The following is a 25,000-nucleotide window of genomic DNA, read 5'->3' on the forward strand; positions in this document are numbered from 1 at the left end:
ACAGGCATACATGTAAATAATAATAATAATAATACCATTCCTTTCATGCCATAAAGGCACAAAGGGCTGCCGAGGCAGTTTCGTTGGCAAGGAGTACAGTCATGGACAGGTCACCATTCTGACACAGAATACCGCCAAATGGTTATTACCTTAGTACACTGGTACTCATTGCACCAACGTCAGAAGGATGACAGGCTGAGTCAACCCCACTTGGTATTAATTCAACAGTCAACAGGGGCTTCAACTCAGGACTCGAAGGTCCCAAGCAGCCACCTTCACCACTAAGCCAACATCAACATCACATTACATGTAAAAGCTATGATAATTAAAAGGGTTGTTGACAATAAGTCACACCAGCCTCAACATAAGGTCTTCACAATACATATTACTCAATCGCTACCAGGGAAAAGCGCAGGCAGTGTATGAGCACAATACCTTATCGAGGCCTGAAGGCCAATGATCTGATTTGAATGTTTTTTTAATTTTTCAATTTTTTTTTAATCCAAACATAGCCCTCAACTTTCCTCCAGATGAAAGAGGAGCCCATGATAAGTTGGGTTGCACTGGTTCCTGCAGGGTCCCAATGCATAAATGAACAAACAAACAAACAACACACAAACAATCATTCTTCTTTATATGTTGGATTGTTATGGTTTTGGAAATGTTTTGGAAATATACCCTGGGAGAGCATTCATATACACATTGGAATTCCCCAGACAGTTATTTCTTAGTTTGTGTGTCAGTTGCCCTGTGTCCAGGAGTGTGTGGGGGGGGGGGGGGGGAAATGCATTGTGAAGTTAGTCGATGTATTCCCGGTGTGATGTCTCACCATTTGCCACTTTTAATCTACTCAATCCACCAACTTTCTGCTTCACCAAACTCAATTCAATAACCCCTTATTCACCCAGTCAGTCTTTCCTTCAACCCCACAGTCAATTTACTCTCGTTCTTCGGTCCGACTGTACATTCGATCCACTCACTTGGTTATTCCTTAAAAAACAACCATCTGTTCATCCGTCTGTCCATCCCATACTCTTTAGTCTTCAAGTCACCACCAACCTCGATCAAAATCCGTACGAGCGAAAGAGTCCTTCACCGTCAGAATAATTAATCCTCAGGATGGGCACTGAATTACCTTCCCCCATCCTTCCTTCCCACACTCCGACATTCATCACGTGGGACAACGGTTCTCAAACACATGCACAGTACAAAGGAATGCTTGCAAGCGAGGGAGGGAGCAGGAGCACTCCTTTGCTGCTGTGCATGTGAGGAGTGGGGAGTGGGCTCGCATCACTGTCTGAATATCATGACACGGGGGATTTTCCACAGCCCCATCACTGCACCCGCCCCCACCAAACACATACCAATGGGAAAGATGCTTACATGAAGTTGCCCACTCGAAGCCATGCCTGGTATGGCATGTAAAAGGCCAGGCAGGACTCAGCTGTGGCTGTTGTGGATGCACCAGGGGCATGAGTACATCTCAAATTGCCTGTTCAGGAGATTGTCTGCTGGAGTGTGGGTCACGCTGGACCCAGCTGCACTGGGGTACGAGGCACAGGAGTGAATAGTGCCGGAGCCGGAGGGGAGTGGCATACAAGCCAAGGGGGATGGTGAAGTACCTGGGGTGTCGCACAGCTGAATATACAGTCACACCACATGCTTATTACCCAACAATGACACTCCAACACCCAACTCCTCCAACCCTTTTACAATATTTGGCCAAACACAATCCCACTTAGTTGTGTGAAGTAAGTGAGAAGTCGAACCAATGCTCTGAGCTGCCTCTTTCTGTTCCTCCTGTCTTTTCTTCCCGGTTAAGTGATGGTGCAATGTTTTGGGTGGATAAGTAAATCTATATAAGACGAATACGTGTGAGGGGTAGGTCTTTTCTTTGTGTCTTGTTGATTCTAAATATGTGCTTTAATGATCACTACTTGGTTGTGTAAATAAGTAGTTACATTTCCAAACCTGGTCATTTGTGTCCTTTCTTTCATTGATTTGATATAGTGTGTACAAAATAGATATATGGGAGTTTTTCACTACCGAATGGCTCTGCGATTAGGCAATGCTACACTCACAGTTCCATCCATCCATGAGGACCATACTCTGTGCAGAGCGTTGGTGCTGCCGAAGCAGTCTCCTTGACTATTGGGCACAATCCTGGATAGGTCGCAACTCCGACACAATATACCAGCCAGCTGGTACTCATTTTGCCGACCACGGAAGGATAACAGGCAGAATCAATCCCACCTTGTATTAATTCAACTGCCAAGTGGGATTTGAACTCAGGATCCAAGGATCTCAACCCAACCACCCTAACCATTAAGCCAACACCAGGCATACTCACAGTTCAGCTCAGCCAAAATAAATAAGCGGGTGTGCATTGAGGGCATCGACCCTTGCTCTGGTTTTTGTACCAATAAGTAGATAACGCGGTTGTAAACGTAAGGACCCTGCTCAGTGTAATTGCTTTTGATAGCGTCTGTGGTTGGTTGACAACCCTCTGGGATGTGGAGTTATCCGTGGTATATACTGTATATATATATATATATATATATATATATATATATATATATATATATATATATATATATATATATATGTATATATATATATATATATACTGTACATAGACATATGGACATGTACTGTACATATACATATATACACAAATAGACATATCCATATCCATATATACACACATATACATACATATAAACACATATACATATATACACATATACATATACTGTATACATATACACACACACACACACACACACACACACACATAGATATGTACAAATATACATATATACATAGATGGACATACACATATATACATACACTGATGAGCCAAAACATTATGACCACCTGTCTCATATGCTGTTGGTCCTCCATGTGCCACCAAAACAGCACCGACCTGCCGAGGCATGGACTCTACAAGACCCCTGAAGTTGTCCTGTGGTATCTGGCACCAAAACATTAGCAGCAGATCCTTCAAGTCCTGTAAGTTGCGAGGTGGAGCCGCCGTAGATCGGATTTGTCGGTCCAGCACATCCCACAGATGCTCAATCGGATTGAGATCTGGAGAATTTGGAGGCCAGGGCAACACTGTGAACACTTCATCATGTTCCTCAAACCATTCCGGAAAAATGTGTGCAGTGTGGCAGGATGCATTATCCTGCTGAATGAGGCAACTGCCATCAGGGAATACCATTGCCATGAAGGAGTGTACCTGGTCTGCTGCAATGTTTAGGTAGGTGACACGTGTCAAATTGACGTCCAGATGAATGGCCGGACCCAGGGTTTCCCAGCAGAACATTGTCCAGAGCATCACAATCCCTCCACCGGCTTGTCGTCTTCCCACAGTGCACCCTGGTGCCATCACTTCCCCAGGTAAACAGTGCACACGCACATGGCCATCCATGTGATCTAAAAGAAAACGGGACTCATCGGACCAGGCAACCTTCTTCCACTGCTCCAAGGTCCATTTTCGATGCTCCCATGCCCATTGAGAGTGCTTTCGACGGTGGACAGGGGTCATCATGGGTGCTCTGACCGGTCTGTGGCTTCCCAGCCCCATACTTAGCAGGGTGCGATGCACTGTGGATTGTGACACATTCCTCCCATGACCACCATTAAAATTTTCTGTGACGTGTGCCACAGTAGACCTTATGTCAGTTCGGACCAGACGGGATAGCCTTCGTTGCCCTCACGCATCGATGAGCCTTGGGCGCCCCCACACCCTGTCGCCGGTTTGTGGTTTGCCTTCCTCGGACCACTGTCGGTAGGTACTCACCACTGCTAACCGGGAGCACCCCCACAAGCCTTGTCCCCACAATTTGGCCCTTGTCAAAGTTGCTCAGGTCTTTACTTCTGCACATTTCTCTTGCATCCAACACATCAAATTCAAGAACTGACTGTTCACTTGCTGCCTAATATATCACACCCCTTGACAGGTGCCGTTGTAACAACATAATCAATGTTATTCACTTCACCTGTCAGTGGTCATAATGGTTTCGCTCATCAGTGTATATACACACAGACATGCGCATACACATATATACACATGTGCAGATACATATATACACATATATACACATGTGCAGATACATATATGCACATATATACACATATATCTATATACATATATATATATATATATATACATATATATATATATATATACATACATACATATACACTCATATACATGTACACACATATACATATACATATATACACACACATACACATAATATATACATATATACACATATACATATATACACACAGACATGTGCATATACATGTATACACTTATACATATACATATATACACATGTACATATACACATATACAGAGACATGTGCATATACATGTATACACATATACATACAGTGTATATATATATATATACATATATATATATATATATATATATATATATATATATATATATATATATATATATATATATATATATCAAAAGAACACATTTGCTTGCCTGTCACAAATATGCATATTAATACATAATACATCCATTGCTCACAAATCAAGTAAAATACATTATAATGTCCATTGGACGATTTATAAATCTTTTAAAAATAATAACGATCGTCATTATTTCATTACAACTTTTGACATCAAGCAACATAAATTATTCATGAACAAAGATACAATAAGAAGTGATACTAAAGAAAATGCAATGGTAATCTTTTGATATATTATTTATGAATCAATTACGACCCCAAATAGGTGAGGTCAAAAAAAATTGTTTTGCCAGACTGAAAGCCAAACACCCGACCTGACTATGTGTGAAGCTGTTATCTGGCTGCATTTTCAAAAGGCTGCATTCATTTTGATGTGTAGCATTTGAATTGTGTGAAGCAGCCAAAAGTGACATTTAAAACAGGCACAACAAAGAAGCTTTGTGTGAAGTGTGATGGTGGGAGTTTCTGTGCTTATCATCAGCACAATAATTATATTCTAGGTCTCTATGAGGACCTTATCATCTGCTCTGCCAACAAAGGTCCTTCCCTTCTTGCTGGTGATAAAAGGAGGGTTGGGGCATTAGTGGCAGACCCCTGTTCTTCTAAGAAAATCATGAGTTTTCCCTTGGCTATAGCTATCTGAAATATGGATCCAAAGAAGACATAACACCATTCTGCAATAATCTAAAGTTTGTGGAGGAACAGCACCAAAAAAAAAAAAAGAGCAGCTACAACTGTAAATTATTGTACGTGCAGGAAGCCCAAAAAGGAAAGATCTCCACAAGGTCCACTGCCATGCCTGGGCCTGCCTCATTTCGAAGAAGATTCAAATTTTCTTCATAATTTGTTTGCAGTTATTATATTTTCTTCTCTGAAATGCTTGATAAAATATTTTACTGGGTCGTTAATTTTTTTTTAAGTTTTCTTAGAATGATGAACTATACTGGAATAGGCACTGGCTTTCCACACTCCCAACCTTCCACTCCACACCTGACCCCAATTTTTTTTCAATTGCACCACTGCATGCCGATCATTTCATAGCAAATTAATGAAAAGTGAAAAAAAAACATTATCCAATTCGATTTGGATGAAAAATGATTGAAATACATGATCCAAATTTCAGGTCATTCAGAAAGCATGTTCTTGATCTCTGAGTTATCAAAATTGGGTTCCAAAGTTGAACCCTGGCAAATTTCCAGACGACATAACTTTGCTCCTACTTGACAGAGAAAGGTGGTCCAGGTCTAACTTTCAAGTCAATGAATAGCTTTATGTCCTTTTCATTTGACAAAATACTAAAAAAAAAAAATTCGAGACAAAGTAGTTAACACAATCTTTGACATTATCTTTGACATTGTTTGAGTGATGTAACATCCGCTTTTTCCCAAAACATCACATTTTTCAGAAAATATGTTTGTCAACATTTTCTGTAAGTTTGAAGATTTGGCACTCTTGTACTTCATGAGTCATAGCAAATTGTGTTAGATATTACAGACCATAGCATATAAATGTCCCTTGAAAGATTTTACAGACTGTACCATAGAAACCATATCACTGGTGGACTCTAAAAACTCCAGAATCTTCACGAAGCATAATTCCAGTGATATTTACAGTTTGTCACAAAGTTTTCCCTTCTAAACTTTCATGCAATTCCACAACACCTCTATCTCTTCATTCAGTGTAAACTGTATTTCAGACCTGGATAAAACCCACTGCATGGTGACTGTGCTAGTCCATCTCATGCTCAATGCCTTAAGAATTATGTTCCTCTAAAAATGAATTGTCACTCATGTGTCGTCTTTCAAAAAATATTTGAAATCACATTTTATTAAATCGCTATTCATCAATTTTATTATTTTTATCATTTAAAGTTGCATCTTCAATTCCCCATTCTGTCGTGAGATATCTACAAAAGGGCTTTGTTAGCTGTATTTGTCAGCTATTTGTTTATGTTATTATGAGACTTGATAAAGATGGGAAGTAGGAAGGTGACATTTTGAACACACACATGCTCAAATCTATGTATCTATCATCTGTGCATGTATCGACATGTAATATGTATATATATATATATATATATATATATATATATATATATATATATATATATATATATATATATATATATATATATATATATATATATATATATATATATATATATATATATATATATATATATATATATATATATATATACATACATACATATACATATATATGTATAATATAAATATATGTATATATATATATATATATGTATATATATATATATATACATATATATACATACATATATATATATATATGTATAATATAATATATATGTATATATAGATGTATATATAGATGTATGTATATATATATATATATATATATATATATATATATATATATATATATATATATATATATATATATATAATTGACCCCTCCCATGCTGATCCATACAAATAGCTGCATAAAGCAACCCAAGAAGACGAATGCAAGGCAAGTGCTAAACGCTGTTTCGAACCCTTCCCAGAGGTCCTCAACAACTATAAAGACATTCACACACAGTATACACACGATAATCACGATGCAAAACACTCCCCTCAGCTACCGGACCGGTTTCATCACTTATTGGTGAATCATTAGCGATAGCGTAGACAGCAATGTAGACCAATGAGGTTCTCATGCATGAACCATGTGCTGTGGGTGGGTCTTTTTTTTACTTGTATATTGAATGCTTTTGATGTTTGCACATGGTACATGCTTGAGAGCCTCATTAGTGTGCATTGCTGTTTATGCTATCACTGATGATTCGCCAATAAGTGATGAAACGTGTCCGGTACTGAGTGGAGTGTATAACATTGGGATTGTCATGTATGTACTGTGTGAACATCTTTATAGTTGGTGAGGAACTCTGAGAAGGTTTCGAAACAGTGTTTAGCACTTACCTTGCATAAGTCTTCTTGGGTTGCTTTATGCAGCTACTTTGGCTACAGGAACATGGGAGGGGTCAATCATTTATATAACTCTAGCCACCTGGGTGTAATCGATTAGGTGAGAAATAATTGGCTGTTCCCTCCACTCAGAGGTGAGACATGTGGGTGGGTCTTTCTATATATATATATATATATATATATATATATATATATATATATATATATATATATATATATATATATATATATATATATATATATGTTTATAGCCACCTTGAGTGGCTAAAAACAGAGGAACTGCAACTAATAACATGATTGGTATCCTGCGTCGGAGTGGAGCCCCATCTAGGATTGTGCCCAAGAGCGGAGGAGACTGCTTTGGCAGCACCAATGCTCTGAACAGAGAATGGTCCCAATGGATTTGGATTGAAACATGATTGGTCAGGGCAAATATGAAAAGAAAAATACATGAAAGAGAGTGCTTTCAAAAAAATTACATAATAATGCCAGGAGTCTGAATAATAAGATGGAGAAGCCTTAAGGTTCAGAAGATCGTGACAAATATGATGTAGTTGCAATAACAGAGACATGGTTTTATGAGGAGAGAAATTGGTGTCTCGGTGTGATCAGAAAAAATAAAATAGATGTATCAATCTGAGCAAAAGACTGGATGGTGTTGACAGGAATGAGTGATATTCAGGAGGGAATCAGTGTAGAGGATTATGTGCGGATAGAATAATTTATTATAAAGAAAAATTAAACCCGGCCAAAAGCGAAAAAAAACAAATTCTCAAACTAAACAGAAACAGCTATTGCCACACTACACCAGGCCACATTTTCAATTGCACAAAATCTCCATCCTTACTAAATTACAAAAAAAAAACCTAGTTCACATGTCACAAATATGGAAGTCTTAACGGTATATAAAATAAACACACTGGAATAATTTATTTTGCAGCAGCCCCTTACTGCCCCAACAGATGCCTTGTCCCTCATCAATGCTTAGAGGTTGTATGCTTCCCAAAGTCTCAACATAACAGCATTACCACTCTCCATAATAAGTTATGAGGGCTCCAAACTCCCGACAAAGAACGAAGCCAAATAGCAGAAAGAGCGAAGCCAAATGCCATCCTGATGATATCCCAATATGATGTGGGAAAGGGCTCAACCCCAGAATATGCATATGCACCAGACTCCAGTCTGAAGCAGCCCAGATGTAAACAGCTATCCTTTCTCCAGACATTAACATTCACAATATACTGGGCATCTGAATGCACTGTGGAACAGGAATCGTCTCCACACACAGTCAGAGAAGTATTCCTCCCAGCCTCAACTGCCTGGGATTCACCATAGTACCAAAATCAACTGCCATGGTGTGCTACTTCCTGGTTCTTGGAGAAGAATGAAACTTGCCCATTCAACCTCGATGGCACACCACCAGCCCTGCCATCCACAGTACACTCATTGTAGTCAGTCTCTTCTTCTGTTCGCCAGCCCTGCCATCCACAGTACACTCATTGTAGTCAGTCTCTTCTTCTCCATCTCTGCCCTGAAGGGCTTTTTTCCCCCTTCAAGCCAAAATTCTGTTTTCACGAAACCTCCTCCATCTTAATAGGAGAGTGAGAGGATGAGCCAGCAGGCTTTACCACTGTTGTAGAGGCATCGATTGCAGTCTGAAAAGGTAATTGGCACTCCAGTATCTTGGGTAGGCTACATGTACTCATAATTCTCCAAGGTGGTCCAGCTCCCCCATATTTCCGCAGGGCGTTCAAGGTGTGCCAGCATCCCCCTTCTGGTAAATTTACCAAAATCACTGCTCACCTTCACTCTTTCATTCCTCTTTTTCCCCGCCTTTGGAATAAACCCCCACACTCTCTTCAATCCCATTCTTCCCTCCAGGCCTTCAAAACAGTTGTTCTTTACCACCTCTCATTTTCGCCATCCAAAACTACAATCTTTTCATACCCCCGTTAACCCACCCCAACCCCACCTCCTTCAAATTCCCTGCTTTCCTTCCTGAAAGTTCCTGTACTGTCCATCTTGTTTACCCTATGTACCCCACCCCATCCCTCTCCCTTCCACAGATCTCCTAATGCCTCTGTTCACCACTGTTTTGTCTTTCTCTCTTCCACCCCTCTTGTCTCATGCCCCCACCCCGTGTTGTGTGTTAGCTCTCATACAAGCCTTGACAATGTATGCAAAAAAAGCTCAAATTCATACAACTGCTTTGGAGCAACTCAGGCCTCCACCAATGGAGAGTTTCCGTGACATCACATCCTAGTCCAGTCAAAATATGCCAAAATGGGGGGCAAACCTCACACTAATTGCAAGAAAAATGAAACCACTTGTTTTATGTTCCTCTAGCTCTACTTTATCAATGACTAAAAATTCCAAGTAAATGAAGGTATGGAACATGGTGAGTTTTTAGGATGATTGCGACTTTTTAATATTTTTCAGGCAAGGATGTGGTATTAAAAATACTGTGTAATTTGGCCATTTCTTCCCCTATTCCATTCAACTTGGTGTCTATTCCCATGGTTTCTGAGGTGTTCTCTCAGGAAAATATCGTGTAAACCTTGGAGGAATAATAGTATGGAGGCGGTGTGGCGTTATGATCTTGAAGCCAATTCCACCATCTTGGATCATCCATTGCCAGTGGTTTGCAGGTCGGCCGGAAAGCCACGTTTCCCTTATTTTTTATATCCGAAACTATGAGAGATGAGACATGCAATGAGGCGATGGTGGGGGATCCTTCGGAGATTGCATTGCAGAAAACCGTAGGTCTCTACAACCCCCCTGTCCCGAGTTACCCCCATTTTACTCCCCAAAACGGCTTCCTGACTTTGTAGGGTCTTCTCTTTGCATTGATCCTCTTCTCCTGTTTCAGAGGCTTGTGATGGTCAGCACATAGAAGGAAAGTATTCAGGACGCATTTGGCTATGAACTCTGTGGCTATCCCCCTGCTCTGTTTGAAAAAAGGAACGAACTCTTGAAAGCTAATAAGCCAGCGCTTGCTAACGCTCGATGGGACCTTGCTGGGGGTCCTTCTGATGAACAGACGCACATAGAGATTGCAACATTCCAATTTGTCCTTGATGGTGGAGCTCTTCTGCACAAGATACCATGGGAAACTGGGAAGACATACAATGCTATCTGCCAAAATTATGTTGCTCATGTCAAAATGTATGGAAACCCAGTTCATAGTGTTTGATGGTTACCAGAGTGGTCCAACTCCAAAGGATGGGACTCACAGAAGACACATTGGTACCAAGCAGGCCCAAGGAGTTCAGTTTCATGAAAACATGCCTCTTCAAATGAAAAAGGATGAATTCCTGTCAAACAAAGAGAATAAACAACGTTTCATAAATCTCCTTGGAAAGCATCTTGAAATGGCCGGCTGTGATGTTCATCATGCAAAAGGAGATGCTGATCTTTTGATAGTGAAGACGGCACTGGTAGTGGCCAAGAAAGGTCGGACCATACTGGTTGGCAGCGACACAGATCTCCTGGTTTTGCTTATCCATTACACAACTAAGAAGCACAAGAATATATACTTCCAGCCCCAGGCTAAAGCAGGTTCTCCCATCCGATACCTTGATATCAAGAAGCTGCAAAAGACTCGAGGTGAGAAAGTTTGCAGAAACATCTTGTTTCTTCATGCTGTTCTCGGATGTGATACTACTTCAAGGTTGTTTGGTCATGGAAAAGCTGTAGTTCTTTCATTGGCAAAGAACAGCCCATCTTTTGTCAAGGCAGCTGAAGTTTTCAACGATCCGGGAAGATCAAACGAAGGAATTGCAGAAGCAGGTGAAAAAGCTCTGATGTGCATATACAAAGCAAATCCCAGGGTCACAAGGAACTTGGACATACTTCGCCATCAAAAGTACCTTGAACTTCTGGCCACCAAAAAACAAGTGGTACACCCAAAATCCCTACCTCCAACTCGGGCAGCTGCCAAGTATCATTCCTTGCATGTATATCAGGTGCAGACATGGAAAGGAGAAGAACTTAATTCAGAGACATAGGGTTGGAGGGTGCAAGGAGAAACATTATTTCCAGTGGCAAGTGACTTGGATTTCGTACCAGAGGAACTGCGAAAAGTAATTAGATGCCGCTGCAAATCTGGCTGCCAAACCAAGCACTGTGGGTGTCGGCAACAAGGACTGCCCTGTAATCCAGCATGTGGGGAATGCAGAGATATATGTGAGAACATGAGTGACCAGGTAACAAGACGACTGATGATACTTTTTAATGTTTGCAACAATGCCGAGTAAGGAAAAGGTATCCTTATCTAAATTAGGCCCTACCTATGTGCGTGTGTGGAGTGGGGGGGGGGGGCAGAATGGTCCTCAGTTTGACCATGGGCATGGTTTAAAGGACATTTAAATATCAAATGTGACCTAAACAATAAATATTAATAGTAAAATTCAACGTAGATGATTGAAGTTTGACCTATCCTAGTAGTCCGGCAGATATGTGAAAAAAATGTGCCTTTAGTGATACAAGCATGAAATTTGGCACACTGCTAGGGCAGTATCTTACAAAGATTTTTGGATATAGGGACATTCCAGATTCTTCCCAGAGCCAAAATGGCGGCCATTTTACAAAATAGCCGATTTTGTGTTGTACAAGGAGGATACATGTGGATACAACTATATGTAAGAAGCATACCAGTGGTTTTATTTAACTAAATATAGATTCTAGCAAATAAGAAATAGCAAATAAAGGTGACAAAGTGTGAATAAACCATTTATTTGGCCATTTTTTGGTGCATTTTTGCACTTTTGGACGGTTTTCTACAACAAACTCTTCAAAAAACTGTTATCAAGCACCATGGAATGACTTGTTCATTTAACACTCTTGAACTCAGAGGAAGTGCTTCTGTTTGATCCTGACATCAACTTACAGAGTCAAAATTATACAGTGGAACCTCTAGATCCAGGTAACAGAGTCTACTACGATGCATGGATACATGTGTACATGTTACATAATTATCATCTGTGATCTCTCTTGTCCCAGTTCTACTCTCTTGTACACTCCCCACCACAGTGACATAGAGCTGTGCACTGGAGTGCAGCCTTGACACACTTGCACTGTCCTCTGCATCCCTTTTTGCAGCCACACCTTAGTAGTTGCTGACATGCCTCAGTTGCCTCTGGGAGGGTTGTCCAGTATATGTCCCAGCCATTATCGGTGTGAACCCACCCCCAGTCACTGGGCGATGGGAGCTCTGGTGTGGACACCATCATCTGGCCCCAACAGTAGCCGGCTTGGTAGGTAGCTCTCTTGATGTGCTGTTTCAGGGCTTCACGAGTTGGTGGGAGAGCATCTATTGATCTGCCATTCTGGGTGAACAGATGCTTGCGACACTCATTGACATGTTCCTGGCTACTGGTGCGATCACAGAGCACAACAACAAAACGCTCCAGTGCATCCATGTGGTCATCTACGGCTGAAGGAGTTGGCGTGGCAGCCAAGACACAGAATGCTGCAGTGACATCAATGACCTCATCACAGGCTTTCCAGGTTTCCCATGCTTTTTTCTTCCCCCTGCCTCCGAAGCTTGAAACGGTGTCGCATCCAGTGAGGGCATGGAAGAATGGCAAACCTCGACACTTGTTAGGTCCCAATGCCACAGACATCTCGTGAGCTGCCAAGAACCTGAAGTTCTTTCCTGTGCCAAAAGCAACCCAGAGCTCATCAATGTCCAGACGTCCAGCTGCTGTCACCGCAAGGACCACGACATCAGTGTCTACTGTACGGATCGACACTTTGCTGTATCCCTGCCTCACAGCGTCTTCAGCATGGAGTAGCATTCTTGTGTCAGCCTCTTCATGGCTACAAGGGGCAAGACCAGCAACATCTCGAGCCTGCGTACAAACCACATCTTTGTGGTGGGTGCTGATGACTTGTTTGTCTGTGTCTGTTGTTGCTACTCTGGTGGCTAGGAAGTCAAACAACTCCATCTTGTTCTCATCTGTGCGAAGAAAGGTCTGCCAGTTTCCAGGAATGGAACTAGATGGCTCGACTTGTCTCCTGATGCCTTTGCCTCACTTCTTCCTAGTGTCTGCCTTCAAACTGTCTGTGAGGTATTCATCCCAGACAATATCCATCCTGCTCGTATGCTGCAGCTGAGATGTGATGTATGGCAAGAATACTTCTGATGCATACTCGTTGAAGGTCTTTGCTGTGCCAGGTGGCAGCATACTGATGATCGCTGCACCATCAAGGATGATGACTTCAACTGCTGGACTAGCAGCAGCAGCAGCATTCTCCTGTGGAGGGACCAGATCTTCTATGCAGCCAACCAGATCAGACTTTGTTCCAAGTCTCATCTTGCCCATGTGTGACAGTGCAGGGGGACATGCTTGGTTCTCATGTGCGAATAACTCATCAAGATCTCCATCACGTATCTGGGACACAATGAACAACCTGGAGAACAGGGAGCAGTCGTTCTTCAGAGATGAAACTTGCAGCTGTGCTCTTGACTTCTCTCTGACTGGAGGTCGGCTGAAGAGAGGGAGGTTGTTTCTCTTGATTGGGTCGGTGATGGGCTTTGTCTGGTTGATAAGTCTCTCATGGACATAGGAGTCATGCGGTTCTTGTCCCAGCTTCTCGATTTGGCGTACAGCATTGATAACTGCTGGGTCTGCCAGGTCTCTGCTGTCTAGCACCAGGAGATCCTTGCTGTCATCACAAAATGGGTTGCCCATCTCCCCCATGACTTGAGTGAGTGAACGCACATCTCTAGCAAAGGCTACCTGTGTGTGCTTGGTCTGCTCGTGGTGTTTGTGAACAGCCTTCTTGGTCTCTGATGTGGCCTGGAACTCAGCGATCACTCTGGCCATCTCTGGACCAGACACCATCCAGCGGAGTAATGCAGCGGGATTCTCTGTCTACTCCTTAACTAATGCGTTATTCTGCTCGTGGGCTTGGTCGATGGCCATCACAGAAAACGCATGAGTGGTCTTCTTTACTCTGAAGTTGCCGGCAAGAAACTGCGTGTATACACTTGCATGTTTGGTCGCCAGTGTCACCATGTCGCGCAGGTGAACTGGTATCCACCTGGCGTAGTTGGTATGACCCAAGGCGAAGAACCAGGGGACAATCTTGCTCAGGGCATCAATGTATAGCAGGAAGTTCCCTTTACGGACTGATCTGACGTAGATTAGGACAGTGAGTTCCAACTGTAGAATGATCCACCAGAAGTGGAACTGCGGACTGGCTTGCACACATTCAGTACACCAGTCTTCTAGATCCTGTCCCTCATCTGCTCCTTGGCTGAAGGCTTTCTGTAGGAGAAGATAGAGGCTACTGGCTGTGACCTGGTGAGCTCGCCGAGTGCATGTAACATGGGCAGCCTTCAGGAAGGAATCAGCAGTACCAGTTGTAGTAACTCCTGCCTGCACCAGAGCTCCTGTCCACCCACTGCTATCCAGAAGATCACCCAGAGTTTTCAGTGCAGCCATCTCAAAGTGGAGTCCACCAAATAGGATGACGAAGTGATATTCTCCATGTGTTTCTGGCCATCTCCACTGGATCTGTTTGGCGAGTGCGTACAGTGGCTGATCGACTGTGAGGACTGGGATCTCACTAGGGTTCAGAATCTCAACTGCTGTCTTGATGACGTCCATCATTTGCAGCCACACCTTAGTAGTTGCCGACATGCCTCAGTTGCCGACATGCCTCGTCTTGATGACGATAAAATGTTTTCAACTACGAACCCCAGCCCAGAGGAGATGCATATATACACAATGGCGATCTTGGGTGATTGTCACTCAATGTCCCCAATAGGCCACCATACATTATTTCTTTGCGCTGGACAGGACCATGTTAAACCCAAATCAATATGAACACACCATTGTAGTTTGAATATTTCTATTATGCAATCATGAAAATTAATACAGTGAGTACATCAATATCGATTTCGCAAATTTATGCATTTAATCGCGACAATGCCAGCTACCAGTATGTAATTAATAATGGAAATATTCATGGAGTCTAAGTTCCTTTCACCAAATTTGATTTTGATCTATTTATATTTTCAGAAACAATATTCAGGTAACATTCACATGCATGATCATATTGCAGAGCTCTTGTTCCAGCCATGCATTATTGCGATGGTAAACTGTTATCTATGTCCCTCATAGACCACCGTAGATGCATTTTTTAGTCAAATATGAAGTAGATAATGAAGCATGTGCATACTAGTTGATAATAATCATATTATACTCACTACATTGTGTTTTGCACCAAGCACATATGACTTTGCTGACCTTGTAGACAGAATTTGTTATTCGTGGCAGCCATTTTGTAAAATGGCCACCATTTTGACCCTAGGGGTAATCTGGAATGTCACTATATCCAAAATGTTTCCGAAGGGTATGCTATAACTGTGTACCAAATTTCATGCTTGTATCATCAAAGGCATAAAACTACCAGAATATTTCACATATCTGCCGGACTATAGTGTTTGTAACCTATGACCTAATTTCACCAGGTCCTTATATATGCCAGATTTTGGACACCCCCAGAAATCTATGTTCCACACCAGGAACTTCTTGGAATTTTTAATATGTTATTACATGTACTTAAAGAAGACAAATAAAAGTGGTTTCATTTTTCTTGCAATTAGTGTGACCTCCAACCTTATTTTGACTGGACTATCCTGCGATGGGGCAAAAATCTGTGGGGCAAAAGAAATATATGAACCAATGCTTTACGGGTGTGTGGATTCCCTTTGTTCTGTCCCACTCGCTGACATTTGTGTTTAGTGTTCGGTTACATCACGTATATCACTTAAAAGACATCCATTCCCACAGTGTGTTGGGTCAGACACTTTTCTCATTATTTTTCCAATTTAAATCATTGGATATTTGTCTATCAATGATGGATAAAGCAAATAATTCGTAGAACTTGTCCTGCATCAATATATTAGATCGTCCATGTCGTCAGTGACATGAAGCAAAGTTACAATTATTTACCTGGATATGTGTCACTGTCAGCACGATGTGAACTCATTCAGGGACAACATGAAGCATAGGGCTGATGTCACCTATGCGGACATTTTTATTCTCTGAATGGACATTGTCAGTATCCACACCAAGGAAGCAATGAAGGCCTACAAGAATTAAAATAATTTCATCAGTGGATATGTGCAAACTCTTTTAGTTCAGAAACTTGGAAAGGACGAAGTCAGAAAAATCAGAATTCAAGAGTTCAGTGATCGACGGTCAACAAACCACTGAACAGCCATGAAAAATGCGACCAGTCCCACTTTCAAATTCTATCCATATCTGCATCCACAAAACCAACAATCATATCTCCTCTCACCAGCTGCCTTACTGCCATATCACAAAGGCTATGATCCCTGAGCAATGTTCCACTACTATAACTCATTGAAGGTCCAAGAAGCTAACCCTCACTCAAGCCTCCACAACTTGTTTCCAGTCTCGGTGGTGTAATGGTTAGAGCATCTGCTCAGAGTCTGGGAGGTTGGTGGTTTGAAGGAGGTTGGTGGTTTGAACCCTGACCGAGTCATACCAAAGACAAAAATGGTACATGCTGATTGCTGATACCTCACTTGACGCTCATTATTTTAAAAGGATAGAGCACAGACAAACAAACATCGGTTGGTAATAATAGTGTAGCTTGTGATAGGCTGAATCGCTTCTCCTGCATAAAAGTTCATTGGAAGGAAACTCCCATTATTCACTCCATAAAGCACCCAATATGTTTGAAGTTGAGGCTCCTCTCACATATTTTGACTTTGGGGATGCCAATCTTGCCACACGCAATTTCCACTTCCTATCACGATCCGTCTCCAATTGTCTGGTTCACCTCAATTTGCCTCTGCATCACCAACATCTCATCAGCACTGATAAGCTCAATCAATCATCACATGTGAGCTCTGACATCCCATTCATCACCATGACGTGCTCCACTCTCCATTCAGGAAAGGCAGGCTGACAACACCCCCTTGTGGAGATATTAGGGATGGTAAGAGCAGTAACAGTATACTCATTGGACGCATTAAACAGGGATATCGGTGTGAGGAAAGGGAAGGAAAAAAGGGTTCCTTAAGATTTTTAGAAAGGTATGTGGTAAGGGCAGAGCATATGTTATGGGATCTAATTTACCAGGGATAGATTGTGTACAGGAACAAGGAAAGGTCAGAGCAGATGAGGAATTTTCAGATGTAATCTTGGATTGCTTTTAAAGCCAATTTGTAGATCGGCCCACAAGGGGGGGGGGGGGACTGCAGTGTTGGACCTCTTTTTCAGCAATGATCCTCATAAGATGAAGGTGAAGGAAGGAGAACATTTATGTGTAAGTGAAACATAATTGTACAAGGATTCTGTTAATGTTAGAGCTCAAGATCACAGAGTCAAGTGTTTGCATTAAGGAAGGCAAACTTTGAGGGTATGACGAGAGAGTTGAGTGCTGTAGATTGGAATGAGCTAACAGGAAAGCAATCAGCATCAGATAAATGGGAAACCTTTTAGGGGTGTGTGTTGTAGTGGCATACGCCTGTAATCCAGCGACATGGAGGCTTTTGGTTGGGACATGACTTGATGATGGGTGCTCTGTACTGTGCCATGCTGGACTGCACAGAGCAGTCCTGTTGATACGGTGGCACCCAACCCAAAATGACAGGTCAGGCCAGATCAGATCTGTGACTTGCTACAGGTATCATGTAAAGCCTGCACTAACCTGTTCATGGTAGAGTGTCGGCAACTAAACTGGCTTCCACCACCAGGTCCTTCTGGTGAGGAGGGTGTATGGATATTGACACTCAGCAGGACTAATAACAAAACCTGTAAAAGGGTGGAGGAGCTCCTTGTGAGCCAATGGCCATCCATATCTGGTGCCCAACTGCATCTGCGAACATTTTCCTGCAGTGGCTTCCCTTGCCGAGGAGGTTGGTGACAGCATTTTCACTCTGGCTACCATACAAACACTTCACGATGCGAAGACATGCTAAATGGTGTAGCGGAACGGTGCTGAAGTGTCCTTCACTAGATGGTGATCTCCTCGGGCTAACTAGAGGTGGTTCCTTCAGGTGGCTGCCTGGAATGTCCTCTCCCTAAGAGATGGGGATGGGCCAGGCATCTGCCTGAGGGGTGGCCAGAGGGAAGCCACTGGAGTAACAGCGGAAAGTGGACACAGCGTTGTGCTGTGGCACATGCTCCAAATGTATGTATTTTAGTGGCAAATATGGAGTTTGTGCAGAGTAAATATATTCCAGTGAGGTGTAAAGATGGAGGCACGAGCCAACTTCTGCTGTTTGGGGTGGCCAGGAGCTTTGTTTACCAGCAGAAGAACCTTGAAGGAGAGGTTGTTGTCTGCCATGTATCTGTGCACTTGAGGGATTTTTCTGTTTTTTTTTGTATACAATGTCAAGGCTCATATGAGAGTGAACACACAGAACGTACAACAAGTGGAGCAGGAGACAAGAGGGGTGGGAGAGAGAAGGAAAAAACTTTGTGGAACAGAGACATGAGGAGATCTGCGGAAGGAAGAGGGGTGAAGCGGGGACACAGGGTAAACAAGATGGACGCAACAGGGACTTTCAGGTCCTTACACGACAGGGACTTTCAGGAAGGAAAGCAGAGAATGTGAAGGAGGTGGGTTTGGGATGGATTAGCGGGGGTAGAAAAAGATCGTGGTTTTGAATGGGGGAAGATAAGAGGTGGGGGTGAACAGCTGTTTTGAAGACCTGGAGGGAAGAGTGGGATTGAAGAGAGTGTGGGAGTTTGTTCAAAAGGTGGGGAAAAAAAGAGGGATGAAACAATTGTGGAACCAATCCATAAAGATTGTAGCTGTTACCCATGCCTTTCTGTTGATCCTCCAAAATACAGGAGAGTTTTTTGTTTTGTTTTTGCCCTTGATAGTATGTGGGTTTAAGGAACGATACAACTTCATGGGTTTGATCATGCAGTCTCCTTTGGTGTTGATCCAAAGAAGAAAAGATACCTGGTCCTTCACAGCCTTGAAGCCTGACGCTGTCCTCTCTCGCTTTGAGATGAAAGTTCTCATGGGTATTTTGTTCCAGAACAGGCTGGCCCAGTCTGCATTGACAAGACCTGCTACGCTACATACCCCTTCTCCTCAAAGAACTGCGTGAATTGAACAGGGAAAATTCTAGATGCCTTGTGGTCTGCTGAGGAACACTCGCCTGTGAGCTTTGCGTTATGGAGACTGTACCGGCTCTTGAAGTGGTAAAACTAACCCCTGCTGGCTTGGAAGGAACTCGTGCCTACATCACTCATACCCACATCACTCTTACCCGCATAGCTCGTTCTTGCAGCACCACCCGCACCAGCCAGATGATCGTAAATGTGCTTTGCCTTTTCCTGAATCCCTGGTCCACTTAAAAGTACGTTTCTCTGATCATGATCCCTTATTGTCAGGTGAGGCCAGATTAGATCTGTGACTTGCTACAGGTACCATGAAAACCTGTATGAACCTGGTTAATGGTCAGGTTGTCAGCGACTAAACCGTCTCTCCCACCAGAATTCCTGGTGAGGAGGCTGTACGGATATAGACACCAAGCAGGATTAAAAACAAAACCTGTCAATGGGGTAAAGGAGCTCCTTGTGAGCCAACAGCCACCCATATCTCGTGCCATTTGTGTTAGCGGGTGTCCTCCTGCAGTTGGGTTAATTTTTTTAGGAGGTTGGTGGCAGGAATTGCACTCAGGCCACTGCAAAACACTTCATTCCGCAAAACCCACAAATGCAAAGAAAACTGAAAACCCACTCTGTAGGAGTACCTCCTGTGCTGCAGCCTGTGAAGGGCAGCTCAGCAGTTGAAAGGATAGGAGCAAAGCCTTCATGACCCCCATTCCTTGAGGATAGGAGGAAAAGCACGGGGTAAACTTACTGGGTCAGATTATGGTGGTGTGTGGCGTTGTGCTGCTGAGGTGTCTTCCACCGGATGGCCGTCTCCTTGGGTTAACCTGAGGTGGTCCCTTTGGATGGGTGCCTGGAATGTCCTGTCCCAAATAGAGGATGATCACCTGTCTCTGTTATCATCTGATCTCAAGCATTTGAACATCGGTATCGCAGCAACCTCCGAGGTTTGGCGACAGGATAGTGGCGAGATTAAGGTGAGTGGTTACACCTACTATTGGTCTGGCCACTCTGATGGTTACCATGTCCAAGGAGTTGCTGCAGCTGTGTCCAATAAGCAGACTCCAATGATAATTGTGGTAACACTGATCAATGAGTGCTTGATGAGATGAAGGATTTGTCACTCCCTGGGAGTCATTTCCCTGGTCGCTGTATATGCTCTGATGGAGGTGAGTGGTCTCATTGTGAAGGACGCATTCTATGCCACGCTCGAGTCTGTGGTTGATCATTGCCATCGGCGAGATACTCTTCTAGTCTTGGGGGATTTCAATGTGTCAACTGGAACAGATAGGGATGGTTATGAGATGTGTGTTGGTCACCATGGGTCTGGAACTGTGACCCAGAATAGCACTAAGTTCCTTGACTTTGCAAGTAGTCATGGACTTAGGGTCACTGGTTCATGGTTTCAATGCCCACACGCTCATCGCAGGACTTAGTATTCCAATGCTGGTGATGTGGCAAAAGAGATTGACCATGTAGTTGTTGATTGCAACTGGATGATGATCCAGAAATTCAGGGTCTACCGGAGTGCTCAGTTCCTCAATACCGACCACAGGCTTGTTGAAGCAACTCTGACATTGCAGTTTTATTCTGGGAGAATGGTACCATCCCAGCCTAAGATGTTGGCAAGCTCAAGGATGAGAGAGTAGCTGAGGAGTTTGCAAACAGGCTGAGTGGGAATTTGAGGGGTCTGAATGCTTTGGGAAATCCTGAAGAGTTATGGAGTGCCTTTAAGACCACCATCCTTGTTGTTGCTGATGGATGCCTTGGAGCTCACCGCAGGGCAAAGAAGAATTTTGTCTCTCAAGGGACACTGGATACCATTGACCATTGTTGTAGGGCTAGGCTTAATGGCAGAGCTGAGCTGTTCAGGGAGTTGAGGTGTAAATCTGCACTTGCACTGAGGGCGGACAAGAATGCGCATGTGCGAAGAATCTGTGAGAGGGTAGAGCAACACCTGTGGTCAATTGATTCTCATCTTGGTGACGAGGGAATTTGCGCATTGCGTTCCTCCAAACCAATCCCTCTGTGTGCTGCAGTTAGAGCAGAGAGTGGTGGGCTCTTGACAGAGGAGTCCGAAGTGAAGGCTCGCTGGGCTGGTTACTTTGAGCAGCTGTGCCAGGTTGATCCAAAACCCTTTCAGTTGGATGTCAGGGGTTTTACTATCCCTATTGCTGTCCATCCAATCAACTGTCATCCACCTTCGTTTGTGGAAACACGGGCTGCGGTGAGCCGGTTGAAATGGGTTAAAGCTCCTGGGATCTGTGGCATCCATGCTGAACTTCTCAAGGCTGGAGGAAATGCTGCACTCGTGTCGTTGCATGCAGTTTTGTGATCTGCCTGGAACACAGGCATCATCCCAAGTGACTGGAAAAGGGGCCATGTTGCCCCTCTCAGGAAAGTGAAGGGTGATCGCCAGGACTGCAACAACTTCTGAGGGATGACGCTGCTCTCAGTGCCGGGCAAGGTCTTTGCTCAAATAATTATTGATAGGATTCGGCCCTATCTGCTTGAGCACCAACACCCAGAGCAGTCAGGCTTTACACCAAGGAGGTCAACAATTGACCCTATCCTCCTTCTGGTCCTCACTGAATGCAGATGAGAGTTTTAGCACGGGCTGTTTGCAACATATGTTGATCCCTGCAAAGCGTTCGATTCAGTGAATCAGGATGCCCTCTGGAGAGGATTCTTGGTCATTGTGGGGTGCCACCAAAACTGATCAATCTGATGGCTGAACTCCACTCTTGTACTAAGAGTGCTGTGAGATGTGGTCATGCCATCTCTGACGTATTTACAGTTGTTACTGGAGTTTCTCAGGGATGTGTACAGGCCACCACACTTTTCAGCACTTGCATGGACTGGATTCTGTGGAGGATGTCAGAGAGATCAAATTGCAGTGCATTGTTTGGGAATGCCAAGATCTCTGACCTTGATTTCACAGACGATGCAGTCATGTTTGCGGAGACTCTGGATATCCTTATGGGGGCTCTTAAGGTACTAAATGAGGAGTTGGAGCTGCTGGGATTACGGATTTCCCGAGTCAAAAATAAGATCCGGGCTATCAATGACATATTCGATGCTGCCATCTTGTCTGTACCTGTTTGTGGTGAGGATATTGAGGTCACAGAGAGATTCACTGACCTTGGCAGTGATATTCATATCTCTGCTGGCTGTAAGCCAGAGGTTGGTCGACGTCTGGGTCAGGCCTGGAGAGTCATGCATTCAATGGATCGTGAGGTGTGGTGCTGTCGGTACCCGTGCAGGAGGATGAAAGTCTGAGTCGTGAGGTCCTTGGTGCTTCCAGCCTTGCTGTATGGATGCGAGACTTGGACTCTGACCAGGGATCAGAAACGGAGACCTAATTCCTTTGGTACCGGGTCTCTTCGGAGAATCTTTGGCTATCACTGGTCGGACTTTGTGTCCAACGAGCGGTTGTTCAGAGAGACTCAAATGAGATTTGTTACCTGCATAGTTTGTGATTGTCAGCTGCGGCTGTATGGACATGCGACTCATTTTCCTGATGCTGATTCTGCTCACCAGATTCTCTCAGCGAGGGAGCCTCGTGAGTGGAGGAGGCCAATGGGCCAACCATGAGGTACGTGGTTGGCATGTTCATTAGCATCTCAAGAGATGTGGATGGGCCAGGCATCTACCTGGGATATGGATGCCCCTGTAGTCCTGGCAGAAAGTGGGCACAGCAATGCGCTGCTCTGGTGCATGCTTCCCGACCTGACCTCACCTCTCCTCTCCACACACATTCAATGCCTTCTCCATTGAAATTATGTGCACATCCCTGACTTGGGTAACCACTTTGGTGCTGGATACTGCGCTCACAGCGACATTTCTGTGAATCGTCTTCTCATAATTCTTTATGTAATGCACAGTAGACTCGTTCCCAACAAAGTACCTGCCCACAGATGCTGCACTCCCACCCCTTTGTAATTGGTCAAGCAGCTCCACTTTAAGGCTCAATCTTATCACTTTTTTTTCTGCGTCATGGGAACAGACTCATCTCCTGTATCACTAGTACGCTTAGGACCCATGATCGAACGATGAGCATAAATGTTCATGAACGCGAGGAATCACAGAAGGTCAAGGCAGCCGGATGAACAGTTAGCGTAGAAAGAATGAAACCCACAACATGCTACATATAAGTAGCCATGCAGTGGTTGTGGGTATTCAGAGCATGTGTGGGTAGTTTGACCATTGTTTGTGAGGAATGGTGGTGGGTGTTTATGCGTTGCTCATTGTTGATGGTTTCAGAACTGTTTATTCACGTGGCTGGTGGTAGATGGTCGGTCGGGTAAAGCTGCTTTGTGTTTCTGCAAGGCTCACGAAAGATGGTTTTTGAACTACGTCATGCGCACGGCAAGTGGGGGATGATTTTTGCACCTGTGAAAAACCATGAGCATGCAACTGCTTTGTGTGTATTCGTGCGGCTTGTGTAGATGGTTGGGTGGAGATGATTTGTGTTTATGAATGGCTCATGGAAGATGGTTTTATAACTGTGTTTATTCGTGGCTAGTGGGAAATTTTTTTTGCACCTTCAAAAAAATTTAAAAAAAACCGCGAATATACGAGGCACAGGGATGTGAATGTAGAAACAGGTCGCATTTTGTTGTCTGCAAATACGTGGGTTCTGCGATGGCGGGACTGCGAATGCCGGGGCCCGACTGTATTTTGATATATAGCATGAGAGGGGTATGGCATGTGAGAGTGTCGGAGTGAAGAAGATACTGATTGATGCCGCATTCTATGGTAATCAATAAAGCTTCCATCTCCTAAACTGTGACTCAACGCCAACTTGTTAAAGTGTATAAGGATGATGTACTGTATATAAGACTGCTTCAGTCACACTGAACTTCCAGATTTTTTTCATCATCCCTTCGTTGCTATTTGTGTTTTCATCCAATTTTCCCTGCTAAATCATCCCTCGTTTTGCTGTATTGTCGAATTTATGTCCCTGTTAAAGTCCGGGCCTACTCGTCTCAGGCTCGGCAGTCAACTTGTCGGTTCTGCTTCTGTATTCACCCGATGTGCTTCGTTTTTGCTCGTTTTCTCCAATGTATTTTCATTTCTGATCCCTCAGCTTAACCCTTTTCCCCTCCATTGTCCAAAAAAAAAAATGCAAACAACAACAAAAAAACTCTTCTTCACTCCCCAAAAATGACTTCAAACTTCCACACATAGTTGCATCTCCCATGTGTCACTGTGCAAGTCTTGGACGTTGAAAATAATGAGGAGCACGTATCCCTGCATCACAGAGATGTGTCCTGACACTTATCCTGCAAGGTTCATGGTGTGTGCTTGAAGTATTCTGAGCAGTTTGAAACTGATTGCATAGATGGGTCATCCAAATGTATCGGTCCTGAGTGGGAGCCATTGCCCTGGGACTTCCACGTCTTGGCATATCTTTTTTGATCCAGTTGCTTGATAATG

The 25,000-nt window shown here is 43.5% G+C and overlaps 2 protein-coding genes across 11 annotated transcripts in view; one reads left to right on the forward strand and one right to left on the reverse strand.

Annotated features, from left to right (window-relative positions):
* The window catches only part of LOC147032529 (neuronal cell adhesion molecule-like), a 486,552-nt gene that overhangs the window by 251,767 nt on the left and 209,785 nt on the right, over positions 1-25,000 (reverse strand). The gene's annotated exons all lie outside the window — the stretch shown is intronic.
* Positions 23,152-25,000, forward strand: part of LOC147032530 (uncharacterized) — a 46,906-nt gene continuing 45,057 nt past the window's right edge. Inside the window, exon 1 of the mRNA XM_085850707.1 lies at positions 23,152-23,274. Within this exon, the coding sequence (XP_085706833.1) occupies positions 23,152-23,274 (123 nt within the window). The remainder of the gene's footprint in view (positions 23,275-25,000) is intronic.

The sequence above is a fragment of the Eptatretus burgeri genome, chromosome 2 (assembly GCF_056783735.1).
Source record: "Eptatretus burgeri isolate ZD-2024b chromosome 2, Ebu_testis_v1, whole genome shotgun sequence".
In the NCBI taxonomy this organism is placed as follows: domain Eukaryota; kingdom Metazoa; phylum Chordata; class Myxini; order Myxiniformes; family Myxinidae; genus Eptatretus; species Eptatretus burgeri.